Source organism: Lissotriton helveticus, chromosome 5_1, assembly GCF_964261635.1.
Source record: "Lissotriton helveticus chromosome 5_1, aLisHel1.1, whole genome shotgun sequence".
Lineage (NCBI taxonomy): Eukaryota > Metazoa > Chordata > Amphibia > Caudata > Salamandridae > Lissotriton > Lissotriton helveticus.
The window spans coordinates 1,644,881,503-1,644,896,783 of NC_136065.1; the positions used below are offsets into that span (position 1 = coordinate 1,644,881,503).

A 15,281-nucleotide genomic window follows, 5' to 3' on the forward strand; every position below is an offset into this window, starting at 1 on the left:
CTCATTTTTTACACCCTTTTTCCTTCTCTCATGCTCTCTCCTTGTGTCTGTTAGTCTCCCTCTCCCTCTCTCTCTCCATGTCTCCCTTTCCCTATTTTTCTGCCTGTTTGTTTGTAACATTGACCGCGTATCCCAACGCAGAGCTGTAATTCAAAACAAAACGACCCGTTGTTACTGCTTCCATCTAAGCAAGGGCCTTTGTGGCCAGTTGTCAGCAATCTGTCGCGGACTGCATGTGTCTTATTTAATCAACTCTAAGAATATGGAACAACCAGTCATCGCCCTTATGCCAGTGCTGGCGAATAGGTTGTCAGTGTGAAAGGGGACAAACCAGGGTAGGTCTCTGTTGACGTCACATTCTTTACCATGTCCAATCACTGCACTGTAAAAGTATAGTCCCTGCAGTGCCAACAGAGATGCACCCGAAACCATGGCATGATTATTCAAAGATTTTCACTGCAAACAAATCTGGATTTAATGGTGAAATTCACGGAAACAGCCTTTGTGCATGCCTGTCTTTTCACGTGTTAGCATATCAAATCCAGACCCATCAGCTTTCCCAGTGCTTGTTTTTGTATTAAACTACTGCTTTGGGTCTGTGTTTTTCCTGTGTTTTGTGAAGGTTTCTATTTCTACGGGTTTACAAGGTGCTCTCATGTGGCTGAAGGGATGGCTAGGTACATTATACAAAACACACTAAACTATGGATACAAACTGGTAAATACTTTACTTTTTTGTGTATTTTGTTGTGGTGCGGAGACCGACTTGGCAAGTACACAGGTCGGCAAAAAATACTCGTGGAAATGTGTTGTGTAGGGAGTTCACAAAGAACACTACATTGTGACGAGGTAACAGTCCAATCTCGGAAAATTGCTACATTTCTAGTTACTTGTTGACTGTCCCCCAGATTCATCATTGTCATGTTTTGCGAGTCCTTAATAGCGATTTGTAAGGAATGCCTGTAGCACCCCTGAAATGGTAATGTACAAAGGACATGTGTGTGTGTAACATACAACTTAAAAAAATGCACTTTAGTGCATTTTCCTAAGTTTTCGCTATTTACCACGTAGTCAGACTTCGCGGTAAATAGCGGCCCCAGATGGGGAATTCACAAATTTAAAATGGTTCATGAATTGCATTTAAGGAATCTCAAATTGAGATTCCTTAAATGCAATTTTTCCCAATTTAGCGATTTCTACAAATGTGATTTTTGCATTTGGGATGATGAATCCTAAATGCAAAAATAGCGCTCGCAAAGGGCCAGATTCTCAGAATCTGGCCCTTTGCGAGCCGTTTTGGGCTTGATGAATCTGGCTGTGTATCTTTACCCGTGACCCTGAAAATCGCTCCACTGTTTTTGTATGTTTGCACTATACAAATAGGACATACAAGCAACAATGATTGAATTAAGTTGACGTTAAAAGTAACAATATTAGCATTTTTCCTGTATAGCATGTTAAGGCTACGTTGGCTGTTTGTTTGTAAGTGCTCTCACTTTGACAGATATGTGAAAATAGACACTGTGACATGACACCATTTACTCATGATTATACTAGTGTTAATATGGAGAAAGTCAATGTCAAAATGAATAATGATACTTTCACAGACGAGATCGCCTCTTTTGTTGAGAAATTTGCTCTTTATGAACTCCACGTCAACCCTGACTCAGAAATATATAGTCAGGCAGGCACTGAGACCCAAGCCCGAGGTCACTGATTGATAGCTCACAGGTGACGTGGCACGGAGCCTGCAGAGAAATGCGTGTATGGGAAATCCAAGATCAATCCCACAGATGGGCGCAGCGACACCACAGTGGTACATGGAGATTGGTCCCAATGAAGTACACATGGCCAGAGAGGTGTGTGTGCGCTCCCCAGACACCATAAAGTCAGATGTCACATTAACGCCTTAACCGCGGCTGTTTTTCTGCCGCGGTGCGGGCGTTCTAAAGGGTGGGCGGGGCTCCGTCAGCCTTGGCTGACAGCAGCACGCAAGGGGTTCATTTTGGAACGCATAGCCAATCGGGATACAGCACACACAGCACATGTAGTGATCATGCTCTCCCCGTGTCGGACATCTGGACACATTACCCACTGGCCGCATTGCGTCCATGCAAGGTCGAGGCCCACCTGGAATTTGTAGCAAAATGATTAATTTATGACTCCACAAACATCGGATCACATTCCTTACCAAAAAAGTAATGCCGGAACTGTTTATGACATTCAGTGAATTGTATAAAAACTACTCTAGAACAATTGTAAAGTTGAGACCGTCCTCAGACCCTATGGTTGTGACTGTGCTCCCGGCTGCACTGTTTTGTTAAACGAACTGTTCCTGTTTCGCCTAACGCCTTCTCTTTTTTTCAAGCTATTTAATGTTCAAGGAACACTAGTTTGGTTAAGTGAGGTTCCTGATTTTAGAGTGAGCAGCACACCACTAGTCTGTTGTCGTCACATGTAAATAACGACTTGGAGATTAACACCACGCTTGGGTAAAGAAAAAGACTGCAATAGGAATTATTTGATTACTCCAGCTAGAACCAATGAGAAATCAATTTAGTTTGCAGGCTAACTTTGCCTTGAGATTTAATTTTGTCTTTTACAACGTGAAAGATGTCCGCTCATCTGGCTGATCCCAAACAAAATATCCAGAAACTTCCTTGCACTTGCAAGTCAGATGATAATTTGGCAAACAGTAGCAAAACAAAATTGCTGTCCTTTCCGGTTAATGTTGGGCATCCGTTCCTAGTGGTCCTGTGGATGCCAGGTGTCTGTTTAATTCCCATGTAGGGCTGAGCAATTGGCACCGTTCATTCTATGCATTTTGTTTATTGATCAAAAATACACCTAACATTGTTTTAGCAAGGGCTGTGGTCCTGTCTGATACAGAGAAATGTATGTATTATAGGGTGCAAAAAGGATTTTATGGTCAGACAGAATTACACCTACCTATCCCACTAATCATAGACCTCTTTATAGGCGGTATGGTGCCTTTAGACAGCCCTAGACCGTGATGGTTCGGGCTGTAACTGTCTTTACTCTCTGACAGTTCTCCCAAAACTAAGACCACTTCCTATTCTCCTTGTACCGAATTGGTGCTATTGCCATCTGGTCACGTATTACATTCCTTGAGTGACACCAGTGTGTAGACACTAGTACCCATGTGCTTCGCACTGATGTTCGTCCAAACGATGACCTTGTAAATGAACCCTAAGATGAAAACTAATATACTATAAGGTGTATTCGCAGCTGTGTACCCATGCTACATATCATAACCCTACCTAGCTCTTTTCTTTGCGCATACAAACACACCAACAATCACTATTATAGTTTTCTCACTATTATTTATTCACTGCGTAATCTCTGTAGACAATAATGATTAACGTCTGTTTTCGAGGAACATATCAATTTATACTTCTCAGATGGTTAAAATTGGTTTATTAGTTAGCCGCTCTTCTGTATTCAGTTCATTGCATTAATAACTATGTCACTATAAATGTTCTTCATTTTGGTATTAGAATGAATTCTTAAAGAGCCACTGTCACTTTTATATACATGCTAGCCCAGGTTCCTACCAGGCGTAGTGGGTTGCCCTTGTTCATATTACATTTTTTTTTTAAACAGCCAAACTTTACCCAAAGCATGCATGTGTGTTTTTTCCTAATGAAATTGGGAGAAGAATGGCAAATTTTCTTTGTTTACGTTAGGACATATTACCCACTTTTCAGGTCACTGACACTGCTCTAAAAGATGTTGCTCCTACAAGACACTTAGGAGCTAAGATCTGGGCATAGTGCCATTATGATAGCTACTCCTACTTGGTTTACAGAATTTTCTTATTTTTCTTGCCGATGTCTTTAATTGGTTGACTTGCTGGGGTGACCTACTCGCTTGGTCAAAAAAGTGGGTGTGGGTTTGGCTCTGATTTAAAGATGAGTGTGGGTTTTCTTACCTACATTTCCCCTTTCCCTATTTTCTCCAACAGTGGAGAGACAGCCTTCAAGACCATGATGGAGAAATTTGGCTGGGCCAAGCGACCCATGATGAACCGTGTCCATCAGATCCCGAAGCACTTGCCAATCTCATTTGTCTATGGAGCTGAGACTTGGATTGATCAGACCACAGGCGACAAAGTCAAGCAGCAGAGGCCGGAGTCTGATGTCAATATTGTGGTAAGTCTGGAGGGACAAAAAAAAAAAACAACAACAAAAAAACTTAGGGAGGGGAGCATTGGGGGTGGATGTGAAGACAAACGACTTAAAAAGCCTCTTATTTTCATCTGAATTGTCACTTGATTAGCGTTGCATGTTTATTTTTTAAGATAAATGCGTTCTGGAACGTAGAGATGTCAGAGATGTATATACTTTATGTAAATCTGTTTGAGAGAGAGTTAATAAGGGATCCTTATCTAAAGTGTAACATTTTGAGATGCTCTGTAGAGCGCGGTCTATGACTGAAGCGACACACTTTTCTCCAGACATTCTTTATTTGATAAGTTTGGCATTAAATGTCTGTTTAACATGACTTGCATTTTGTAAAGTGCACATTAGCCCCAACGATTTTGTGGTGGTGTATTACAGTTGGTTTATTGTCCTCCGGCTCCTTGATACTGCTTGTAGTTGGAGGCGAGATGGGTCCTGACAGGACCTACCTGCTTTTTTGGCTTCAGGGGCTGACATGAAATAAAGAACCTAGCACCTACCAGAAGCGTCCAAAACCCTTGCATGAAAACCCTGCCCTTCAACCTCCATATTTTGGCAACAACTTGCTAATGACCTATGTACAAATGGAGCAAGACTCTGGTGGTAGTTGGGAGCCATCTCTGGTAGGGAGAAGGCCTGTTTTGAGAAGGACAATGGGTCTGTGAACATGGAGGAATAGTTATGGGGTGCGCACCATTAAATCTTCTGGCAAGTGGTGTTAACATAGGCTACTGGGGAGAAGGAGCCCAGTGAGGAGGGTGGGCAAAGTCTGGCAAGGACAAGGAACCAGCTGGGGGGGAGTTATAAACTAAGGTGATCCGTTCCAGTGTATTAGCCTGAGCTTAAGGTCGGTGATATGGAGACAGTCTTATAAGGACAGCACTCAGGCGACAGTGGGGAGAGGCAGGAGATCTCATTTAGAGTAAGCAAAACTCTGAACTGAGCTATGGAACGTCAGTCAGTAATGCGTTCAACAGTAACTTTAGGAGAGTTGGTGAATGTGCAGTAGTATTGCATCAATAAAGTTGACCGGGCACAGGATCGTCCATGCCTTTTGAAACTGCCTGGGAGGATTCCACATATTTCATGGCAGCCAGCGTGGAGCGACCAGAGGAGATGACCGCTCCTGCAAGCTCTGTGTCAAGGAGGTGGACAAAGGTTTGGTGATGATGTGCAGCACAAGTTATTTATTTATTTATTTATTTATTTATTTAAAGAGTTTTATATAGCGCTGGCTAGACCCGGAGGTATCGGAGCGCTTTACATGAGAATCAACAATGTAACATAAAAAGTTCAACAATTACACAATAAATCCCCAAAAATAGGCAATACAATTAGGAGAGGAGAGAAAGGAGAGAGAAAAGTAGTGGAGGGGGCAGGGGATGTGGGAAAAGGGAGGAAAAGGGAAGAGACAATACAGAGAGACGGATAGAAGTCTGTCTAAAGACCGACTGGGTAGGTGAAGACCAATGAGGAAATCCACGGCCCATCTCACCTATAGCTAAACCAGGTAGCTCCATCGGGCATCAAACAAAAAAGTTCAGTCTCAGTACAATTGGGAGAAGGGGAGACATCAATAGAGGGAGGATGTGGGAGGAGACAACAGGAGGGACGGAAGGAAGTGAAACAATGTGGTTTAACAGTATAACAGAAAAAGATCAACAATTACATAATACATCAAACAATCAGCAATACAGTAGGAGAGAAAGGAGAGAGAAAAGAAGTGGGGGGTAGGTGAGGTGAGAATGTGAGGGTAAGGCAAGAGACAACCGTAGAGACGAGAGGAAGTCTGTCTAAAGACTGACTGGGTAGGGGACAACCAAGGAGGGAATCCACGGTCCATCTCCCCTGTAGCTAAACCAGGTAGCTCCATCGGGCATCAGACAAAGAAGTTCGGTCTCAGGTGTCTGGGGAAGAGGTTCACAGAAAAACAGGATGGAAAGGAGATACGGCAGAAAGACGAAGGAAAGTCTGCCCAAAGACCGGCTGGGTAGGTGACGGTCGAGGGGGAAGTCCCAAAACCCATCTCCTCTATAGCTATCAGGTAGCTCCACCGGGCTTTGGCCAAATAGCTAGGTCTCAATGGGACACATTTAAATAACATGGGGGGCAAAATAAATGGAGCATAGAGGGGAGGGAACAGGGCAGGTGATAAAGGGAGGATAGGGGAGGAGACAACAAGGAGAGACGAAAAGAAATCTGTCTAAAGGCCGACTGGGTAGGTGACGACCATGGAGGCAATCCACGGCCCATCTCCCCTATAGCTAAACCAGGTAGTTCCATCGGGCATCAGACAAAATAGTTCAGTCTCACTACATTGAGAGAGGAGAGAAGTAGAGATATAAGTAGAGGGAGGAAGCGGGAAGAGACGACAAGAGAGACGAAAGGAAGTCTGGCTAAAGACCGACTGGGTAGGTGACGTCCAAGGAGGGAATCCCCGACCTGTCTCCCCTATAGCTAAACCAGGTAGCTCCATCGGGCATCAGACAAAAAAACTAGCTCTCAAATGACGCGGGAAATTCACAGGTAAGCAGGGTGGGGCCTAGGGCAAGGACCGGTGAGGGTAAAGGTTAGTAGCAGGAAAGAGGAGAGGAGTAGAGCAGGGAGGGGGTAGGGGGTAGGTAGTTTAGTAAAGGTTCCCATGGATCTGCTGCGAGGCATTCAAAAAGCCGGTCCGTTTCTTCACAGGTGCCACAATGGAGTTCTCCATGCAGTGCCGCTGAGCTGTCCCTTGCGAGGTACCAGTTATGACACCCAGCTGTACATTCAGGGATCGACACCGAGTCTAGTCCCCTCGCTGCTGCCCGAGGCTGGCAGCTTGGCAAGCAGCCGCAGCAGTGGTCACGCGGGGGCCATCGCAAGAGATGACGATAGTCGGGTACCAGAGATCGAGCGGTTATTATGGTCACCTGTCCTTTTAATTCTGCGCAGTCTTCAACCTTCTGCCTTGAGCCACTCTAAGAAGATGCATAAATGTCGTCCCGAAGCATACGTAGCAGTTGGGTCACATCATTACAGCCTCAGCTGCCCCCTCGCTGGGTTAACAAACTGTATTGCAGTGGCTCTCCCAGTAAATGAGGCTCAGTACTTATTCTGTTAATGTTTCAGCAACTTACCAGGAGAGATTGTATTTTCGTCAGAGTTCTGGGATCGCGCTGGTATTATGTCCCGACCGCCGCCATTTTAGAGTCAGGCAGGCATTGTAACTATCGGGGCAGAGCAGCAACTTGCAAATCAGCAGGCAAGGCGCTCACCCGATGCATCCAACGCCAGCAAGGGGGGGACGGGGAGAGGCCCTTAGCGCCCTGCAGAACCTCGTGGGACCACCGCAGCCGCCATCTTGAAACCAGGCATGAGGAGAGCCTTTCACGTGGGAATGCCCACCGGGGCACCGCTCTTTCGACCCCACTCCAGGGCCTCCCCCAGGGCACCCAATGTCTCCAGCGCCGGTAGGGGGAAGCAAGGAGAGGCCCTCAGGATGCCGCAGCGCTTCGCGGAATCCCCGCAGCCGCCATCTTAAGGTCAGGCAGAGCGAGCCTGTCACCTCGATGCTGCTACCGGGCACCGCACCTCCGCCCTCTCTGCGGGGCTTACCGCCTGTATCTTCGTTGTCGCAGTGCCTCCATCTGATCTCGGCAGCACCGCAGCGACCGCCCGGCAGCAGCTCTTCGCCGCGGCTCGCCGACCGCCATCGTGTCCTCGGGGCCAGCTGCAAAGTCCGCTCGTGGTAGCCCCCATGGGACCCCAGGGAGCCAAAGGTAACGGCCGCTAGTGCCCTGGAGGTTCCGCCGCGCTAGGCTGCTCCGTGGAATCGGTGCAGCATGTAGGGCCGCCACAATCGCCCGCCGGATAGCGCGCGGACCGGGAGCCGATGCAGGCTACGTCCAAATGTCGAGTATCCTCTACAGTGCAAGTCAATCCTTGCTGAAACAAGAGGATACGGTGATTGGAAGCATAGCAGCACAAATTGCTCGATATTGAGCCTCACCAATGTCTTGAATTTCAGACCTTGGTGACAGTGAAGGTGCTGGCTATGCAGACTTTGACCTCGTGAAGGAGGGTGACAATTCGATAATTAATAGGTACATGTCGGGTAACGTTGACAAAAGACTACTCAAGGCCTCCAGTTTCTGTTAAAAAGAGAAGTAAGACGATCACCAAAGGCATACAAGCTAGAAATTAGACTGGTTTTCGAGAGAAAAGTGTCTCCTGATGTTATGGGAAGTTTAAACATTGCCTGCCTGGCAGTTGTCCAGTTGAAGTGTTTAAATAGGACATTCAGTTAATTACTCGGTGGGGTTGTTGGGTATTCGTAGAGTTTACATTTTGGTTTGTGCTTCTGTAAAACAAATATGCTTTGTTTCATACCATCTGAGAGGGTCAATACAACGGTTGGGGAACAGTTTGGTTTGTTATTCTTGTGCATTTGATGTGTATCATATACATCTTATTGGTAATCCATGTTCGGTTAGTACGTTTCTGTGTAAGCTGGTTTACGTTGTTTGGGAATTGCAGTTTGTTAATGGTTGTGGTGTGCAAAATGCTTAGTACTGCAAGGCAGGTTGGAAAGCTTGAATTGTAACCCATCTAACCTGTAGGTGGTTGTGTGAGTACCGTGTGAGCATTTACTTTCGACTCAATATAAAGTGTAGTTTACAGTTTGTGGAAGACAATGTAGTACCCATTTACATTTTGTTGTGTAGATACACGCTGGTTGTGCATTTCCAAGTGTCATGGATGTGGGGAACAGTAGTACCTCATTTCAAGAGGTACAATTGTAGTACACATGTGTTGGTACAAGCTGGGGAAAAAGTAGTAACTTGTTGGAAGAGATTGTAATTGGGAGTATTCCATGCTAACAAATTTGGAGATAATTAGCACGGCCTCTAGAGGTTGCATGTGGACATTAAACAATGGTATGCAAAGTTGGGGAATTGTTGTACCCTGTCATAGGAAGTTTAAAGGGGAGTACTCAGCCGGTGCGATACGGGAGAAGAGCAGTATCCTGTCGCTATAGATTGCATGGGGAAGTACCCAGTTTAGTAAAAAGGTGGAGAAGTGTAGTACCATATGTGTTGTGAAAGATAGCCACACATTTCGCCAGAGTGTGCTCTGGTACCAGCCTTTCTGTACGAATGAGGAAATTTGACAGCTGCATGGTACAACTGAGTAGGTTTGTGATTGTCTTCTGTTGTGTGCTATTTATTTTTGCACGTAATGATGTTGATCATTGTTGTTTGAATGGTAATCGTTTTAGTGTGACTGAGGTAAGTACTCCTTTACCTGCTGACGTGGTGCAGTGTTAATGGTGGTATTGTTGGGCACGGCAACTAGTGGATTGTTGTGTTGTGTTAATTTCTCTTCATGCATCTACTGGAGACTGTCATTGTGTTCGCAAGATATCATGACTTTTTCTGGTGCAGTTTCCTGAGGACGTGGTACTCTGTACAGATAAAGTACTTTCTTCTGCCTGGTTCTTGGTTATGTTGGTCTGGTCAGCTACTGTGACTGGGTGTTGGGCGTGCTGGTCACATTTTTGTATGCAAGTGTGTGGTGGAGTGTGTTGCCCTTCTGAGGTTGTGTGAATTGCTTGTAGACGATGGAGAATGTGAGATAATTGTTGTCTGTATTCAGTGTGTAGTTGAATAAAATGAGGTGAATGTGGGGATATTGTGATGAAACGTTTTGGGTTGGAGTCTGATTAAGGGAGTTAGAGTTCAGGCGATCTATAGTTAAACTTTCCATTTTTGGTGTGTTTTGCCTTGAATGTGTCCAGATTTAGGGATGATGGGGAAACTCTGGTAAATCTGTCTCGGAAGCGCCAACCAATAAGGAAATAGGAATGCAGTGCAACGCTGGAGAGGCCCAATGGCTAGCAGCAGGCGGGATTACACTCCGTATATGGCTTACACCAGCTCTTCCAGTCAGCGCATGCACGCTGCCTAGGCTCAACCTAACAAGTAGCACAAATGCGGAACTGTTATTTATGTTATTACAGTTGCCTTAAGACGTCCTAATGCCTGCTGTCAGAGCAAGCAGCCAAGGTGAAAAGCAGGCCACAACTGCAGTTCAAGCAACAAAAATTAGACTTGTTCTTTTTAAAATTCTTCTGATTAATTTTTCTCAATTGAAGATTGATCAGCAGAAACCAGATATTTATAGTAACATGTTTTTTTCACATAGATCATTAATTGAACAATGTAATCCCTGCATATTTGTGTACATTCTGTGCCACAGCATTTTTTTAAATCTAAATTACATTAAACGAATTCTAATAACTTTTTGCAACAAACTAATTACTGCCTTTAATCTTTTTATTTTCACCACCAGATTCTACTTTTATTCTTCATGTCTGCAAATATAATAACTCTTTCACACGAAAGATCAGGCACCAAAGATTTAAGCATTTTGCAGGAAGGGTTATCTGTGAGCATATATTATAAGGAGTAACATACCGTCTTCTGTACATTAAAAAGATCCTGCCTGTCACCTTGAAGTTTTATGACCTTATAAAGGAACTCAGAATGTGGCCTTGCTACTCCCATATGGTCACATAACTCCTCAGTGTGCTGCAATATCCTTATGGCAGAAGATACTTAAGCCATATATTATTCTTATTAAGATGACCAGCACTATTATTTTGCACTGGTTGCTCCTCAATGAAAAATCTGTTAAAAAAAAAAAGATGCTGTAGAAAAGTATTTTAGATGCATTTAACAAGGGTTTGCATTTTGTTCTAGCCAGAGAGTGTATTGTCTTCCTCTAAAATTCTCCATGAGACACGGATCTGGGCAGCTTTAATTGGACAAAATGTTAGTTTGTTATTTACGGTTGAATCCAAAATAAGGGTGCATCGGTTAACAACAGCTAGTTTGATTATGGACTATTGTATTGTTTTTTCTTTAAAAGCATTTTTAACTATTAAGAATAGAACTAATCAGTCTCAGGAATATGTAAAGAACCCGTTTATAGCAGATTGAAAGCTGCAAAACCACTGTTATGGTGGGTAACTGACTGCTATTAGCAGAAGTGCTTACAGACCATAAAAGACCAATTTAACACAATGCAGTAATGGCATTTCTGGATGTAGCAGAGACGGAACATTTATTGGTAGCTGTGATTTGATTTTCTTTGCAGAAAAAGGCTTTCAACCGTGCTTCAAGGCGCTTTCTTGGCGTCATGCCTAACGATGGTAAAGGTGACTGTTTCTTCTCTTGCTTTCTGTCCCACATGTATTGATAGCCCTCAATGTTTTTGTGGAGTTGTGCTTAGATTTGTCAGATTATTAGATGTTGTGTGTGCTTCTAGCTTTGGCACACTCTGGTGTTCATATAATCTTTTGCCTTTGTTTTGACTGGTCTGCCCTTTTCCACTTCTCTTCCCTCAGGCCATTGAAGGAGCTTCCCACCATGTGTACGCTGACCAGCCAGAGGCATTTAATGAGGTTGTGGAGGAGATCTGTGAGGCTGTGGACTGACCCTGGATTCCATTCAGCAGTAGCACAAACATTCAAGCAGGGAACAACAAAGAAACCTAGAGTGCTTCTTGAAAACGCGGTCTATGGCTTGCCTTATGGGAGAGGCACCTGAATGCACATGGCACAAGAAAGAATCCCCAAACTAGTCTTTCTGGTCACTTTCCTCTAAACATTCACCTAACTAGCTCTGTGAGAGGGATGGTGATCTAGATTTTTATGAAATCGCTCTACGCAACATGAACATAAATCTCATGGTGTATCTCTTGGGACACTTGCAGGACAAAGCTGGGTGGGATGCGGCTCACTTCTTATTAAACATCTGCCCAACACAGTACTGAACTTTTGCTTCTGTTTTAATGCACACTCGCTCCTTGGACCTGCATTTCATTTCCCTTTCACATGGCCGATGCCATCACAAACATGTCTACACAATTGTTAAATCATTTAAACATCCCTGCTCTAAAACTGGTTTTGTAAGAAATGTACATTAGGCAAAGGTGGAGTAAGTTATCCCTTAAAATTCTTCCTAAAATAATGTCACTTATCTCCTCTGAGACATTTTAATTATTCAAGTTAAGAAGCACATAAAAGCTAAAAGTGTGATTGTGTCATCCACTGGGCAAAGGTTGATAATGATTGGTTGCACTGGACAAAACCATTTTTAATTCTTATGGCTGAAGCAAGATACTGTGAGATACATTTGTTATTATTCTTATGAGGCCAGTGTGATGCCATAATACATCTTTGCTGCCATTCAAAAGATAGGAAAGAAGATTACCAGGTATAAATGACTTAACATGGGGAATGAAATGTGGCACAGCAGTTATGTACCCAGATTAGTCCCATTGTTTGGGATATCACATCTTGCAATAAATCTTATCTTCCTATGCAATTGTCCAACCTAAATCAATAGCAAAAAATTTCGATCTTATGAGGAAAATACCTGTGTAAGTAATTCGATTGATTTCTATTGTGGGAAAACGGAGAAGGGATCACCAACTGAGACTGTTCAGGCTCAATATTTGTTGTTGGAATGAATGAGCGCAGTGAGATTTATGAAATCATTTAAAAGGGACTCTCTCAAACTTCAGAATTGAGAATCCTGAGATCTGCCTTTTACCTTTACAATATCTGAAACATCTTCATTTTGAGATGGGCATTGAAGCTGCAAAGAAATTACTTACAGTAAAAAAATAATTCCTGGAGAATGTGTGTAAAGTTTTACAGTTTTGTAATAATTAACCATTCCTAACTGTAGAGGGCTGTTGTTTTTGCCAAATAGCATCGTGGTTTGCACAGTGATGTTCCCCATAAAGATGTTCTGCCCATAGAAATCGAGAATGCCTCTACTTACTGCTTAAAGAGTCACCCTGTTGCATCACTTGACTGGGATCAATAAGATGTCACCTGAACACTACACGATATTTTTAAATCATGGAAAAACTGTTTTATTTACCCTTATGTAACACCAAGTGGTATGATCAGTAGTTTCAAAACGCAATACATTAAACGTTTGCATGTGGAATTACTGATACTGCCATAGTAAAATTACATGAAAAGTTCTGAGTAGTTTTATCATGGTTTGATGGCAATGCTTCTGTTGATGAATGATAGAACTACTATTCTGGTAGACATGGCATCCAGTTTACCAAAAAAGCTGCTGTCCTTGTTCTGTGTATAGATGCTGTGCCACTCCATTGTGTGCTTCTGTACGGTTATCTATTTGAATGGCATTCTTCCCTGTGTTGAATTATAGTTATTAGTATAATAATAATAATTATTATTTTTCTTAATATAACCTGTGTAAAAAGATGCATATAAGTATTGTTCTACGCTTGAGAGTCATAAAGCGCACATATTGTGACCTGCTTAGCCTTTTAGTACTACTGGCCTTGGAAGTAAAAAAAAAAAGTCAAACAGGCAGTGTCTGGAAGGCTGCACAAACAATGCAAGGTTTGAATGAATCTTAGTTTTAAGAACTGTTCTCACTTTGGGCTCATCCTACGGGAGCCTTCCCACTTTGCGGCAAAACATTTTTTATTTAGTTGAGGTAAGATAACGGACTCATGGTATGTTGACTCACTCTTCAGAATTTAGATTGACAAATTTTAGAGTTTTGCTAAAAGATTTTGATAAGTGGGCATTTCATCTGTATATGATCAGCTAACCCACTGAGCACTCGACCTAGTCATTGCAGTTGGTCTTTTGTACAGAGGTCCATTTTAACAGCTCTCTCCTGGATGTCAAGAAAGGAAGGAGCGTGAAGGGCAGTTAGAATGAAGGAAATAGCTGTGGTACGTTTTTTACAATCTCGAATAAACCAGCAGATGCTTGAAGCATCACTCTTTATGAGAACTCTGTACTGGGGTGTAAATTAAGATTTTGTAGATTGCATGTTCAAGTATATGCCAAATAAAAGGATCCCTTTCTTCAGATCTAAGAGCGAAGCAGTAGGTTGTAAGTCATGGGTTTGAGTTCCATGACCTAAATGGTCACTGCACATTTTTTAAAGAAAATGTTTCTACTCTACTTCTGACCCAACTAAAACCTTTCAGTTTCTCTGGTCCAGCTTTGTCAGTGGTGAGCGGGGGGGTCCCCACTATGGTGTCTTTTGTCAGTGAAGCCCCTGCTCTCATTGAATGTACTAAAATTATGGAACAAATAATTAGTGCTCAAGTTAAAAAATATTTGTAAAGTTATAATAGAAGCTGCTAACTTATTTTTTGTTGAGTAATGCAAAGGGCATTTACCCCCACTCCCAATATACTACTAATTGTATTCCATGTTTCATAAAGAAAATATGCAAATGTTCTGAAGTTTGTGACTGTTTTTGTATGTTTTATTTTCAAAGAACTCGCGTTTTGTCTACCACGAGATGCCAAGTTTTTTTATGTCAATAAAACACTTGTTCTTAATAAAGTCCTTTGTTGTACTTTTTTGGGGGACAGGAAAGACTGGGCATGGTATTTTGCCAAGGTGGGTATTGGGAGATGTGCCCGCATCTGTGGGACACTGCAACAATAAGCTTCTAAAACTGAAGTTCCAAAGAAATAGATGAGTGATTAAAAGATGTTGACAACTATGCTGCCATCATTGCAAGCCAGGGTCCTTATTACAACATGGCCCATGTAGCCACTGCATTTTACAGACATGGAGGACGATGGAAATGCCCCCCTGAATAGTAAATGGGAGTATACACCTGTCCTCCGTTCTTGACTGCCTATTGAAACTGGTATCCTGACTTTTAATTTATATGTAACAAATCTCTTTATTAGATTTATTATTTTATAGTAAACAGCCGCAAATGAAACACTTTGATACACGTCTACGTTAATTTAAAATACATTGTCACAAATTTCATATTGTTTACAACCTTATTCCCCACACACATCTCGGATTCACCTGTCATAGCAATAGGCATGTTCTGTTATAGCTTGTGGATTCCCTTCATTACTATGGAGCTGCTCACACCCACTTCCCTGACTTTTATTTTGACTGACTTCAAGCAAATTTGGTGTATATGCAGAGACCTAATCATATTCTTGGTAATTGAGGTTTAGATCCTGTTTTGTGACCTGGAAGTGTGCACCAAGCTTGCTGTCA

The 15,281-nt window shown here is 42.8% G+C and overlaps 1 protein-coding gene across 5 annotated transcripts in view; it reads left to right on the plus strand.

The window, feature by feature from the left end:
* Positions 1 to 14,597, plus strand: part of ABHD4 (abhydrolase domain containing 4, N-acyl phospholipase B) — a 73,026-nt gene extending 58,429 nt beyond the window's left edge. For all 5 annotated transcript variants that reach the window (XM_078644858.1, XM_078644860.1, XM_078644863.1 and 2 more), the window contains 2 exons: positions 3,985 to 4,171; positions 11,589 to 14,597. In XM_078644858.1, coding sequence (XP_078500984.1) covers positions 3,985 to 4,171; positions 11,589 to 11,678 — 277 coding nt within the window. In that variant the 3' untranslated portion in view covers positions 11,679 to 14,597. The remainder of the gene's footprint in view (positions 1 to 3,984; positions 4,172 to 11,588) is intronic.
* The last annotated feature ends 684 nt before the right edge of the window (positions 14,598 to 15,281 follow it).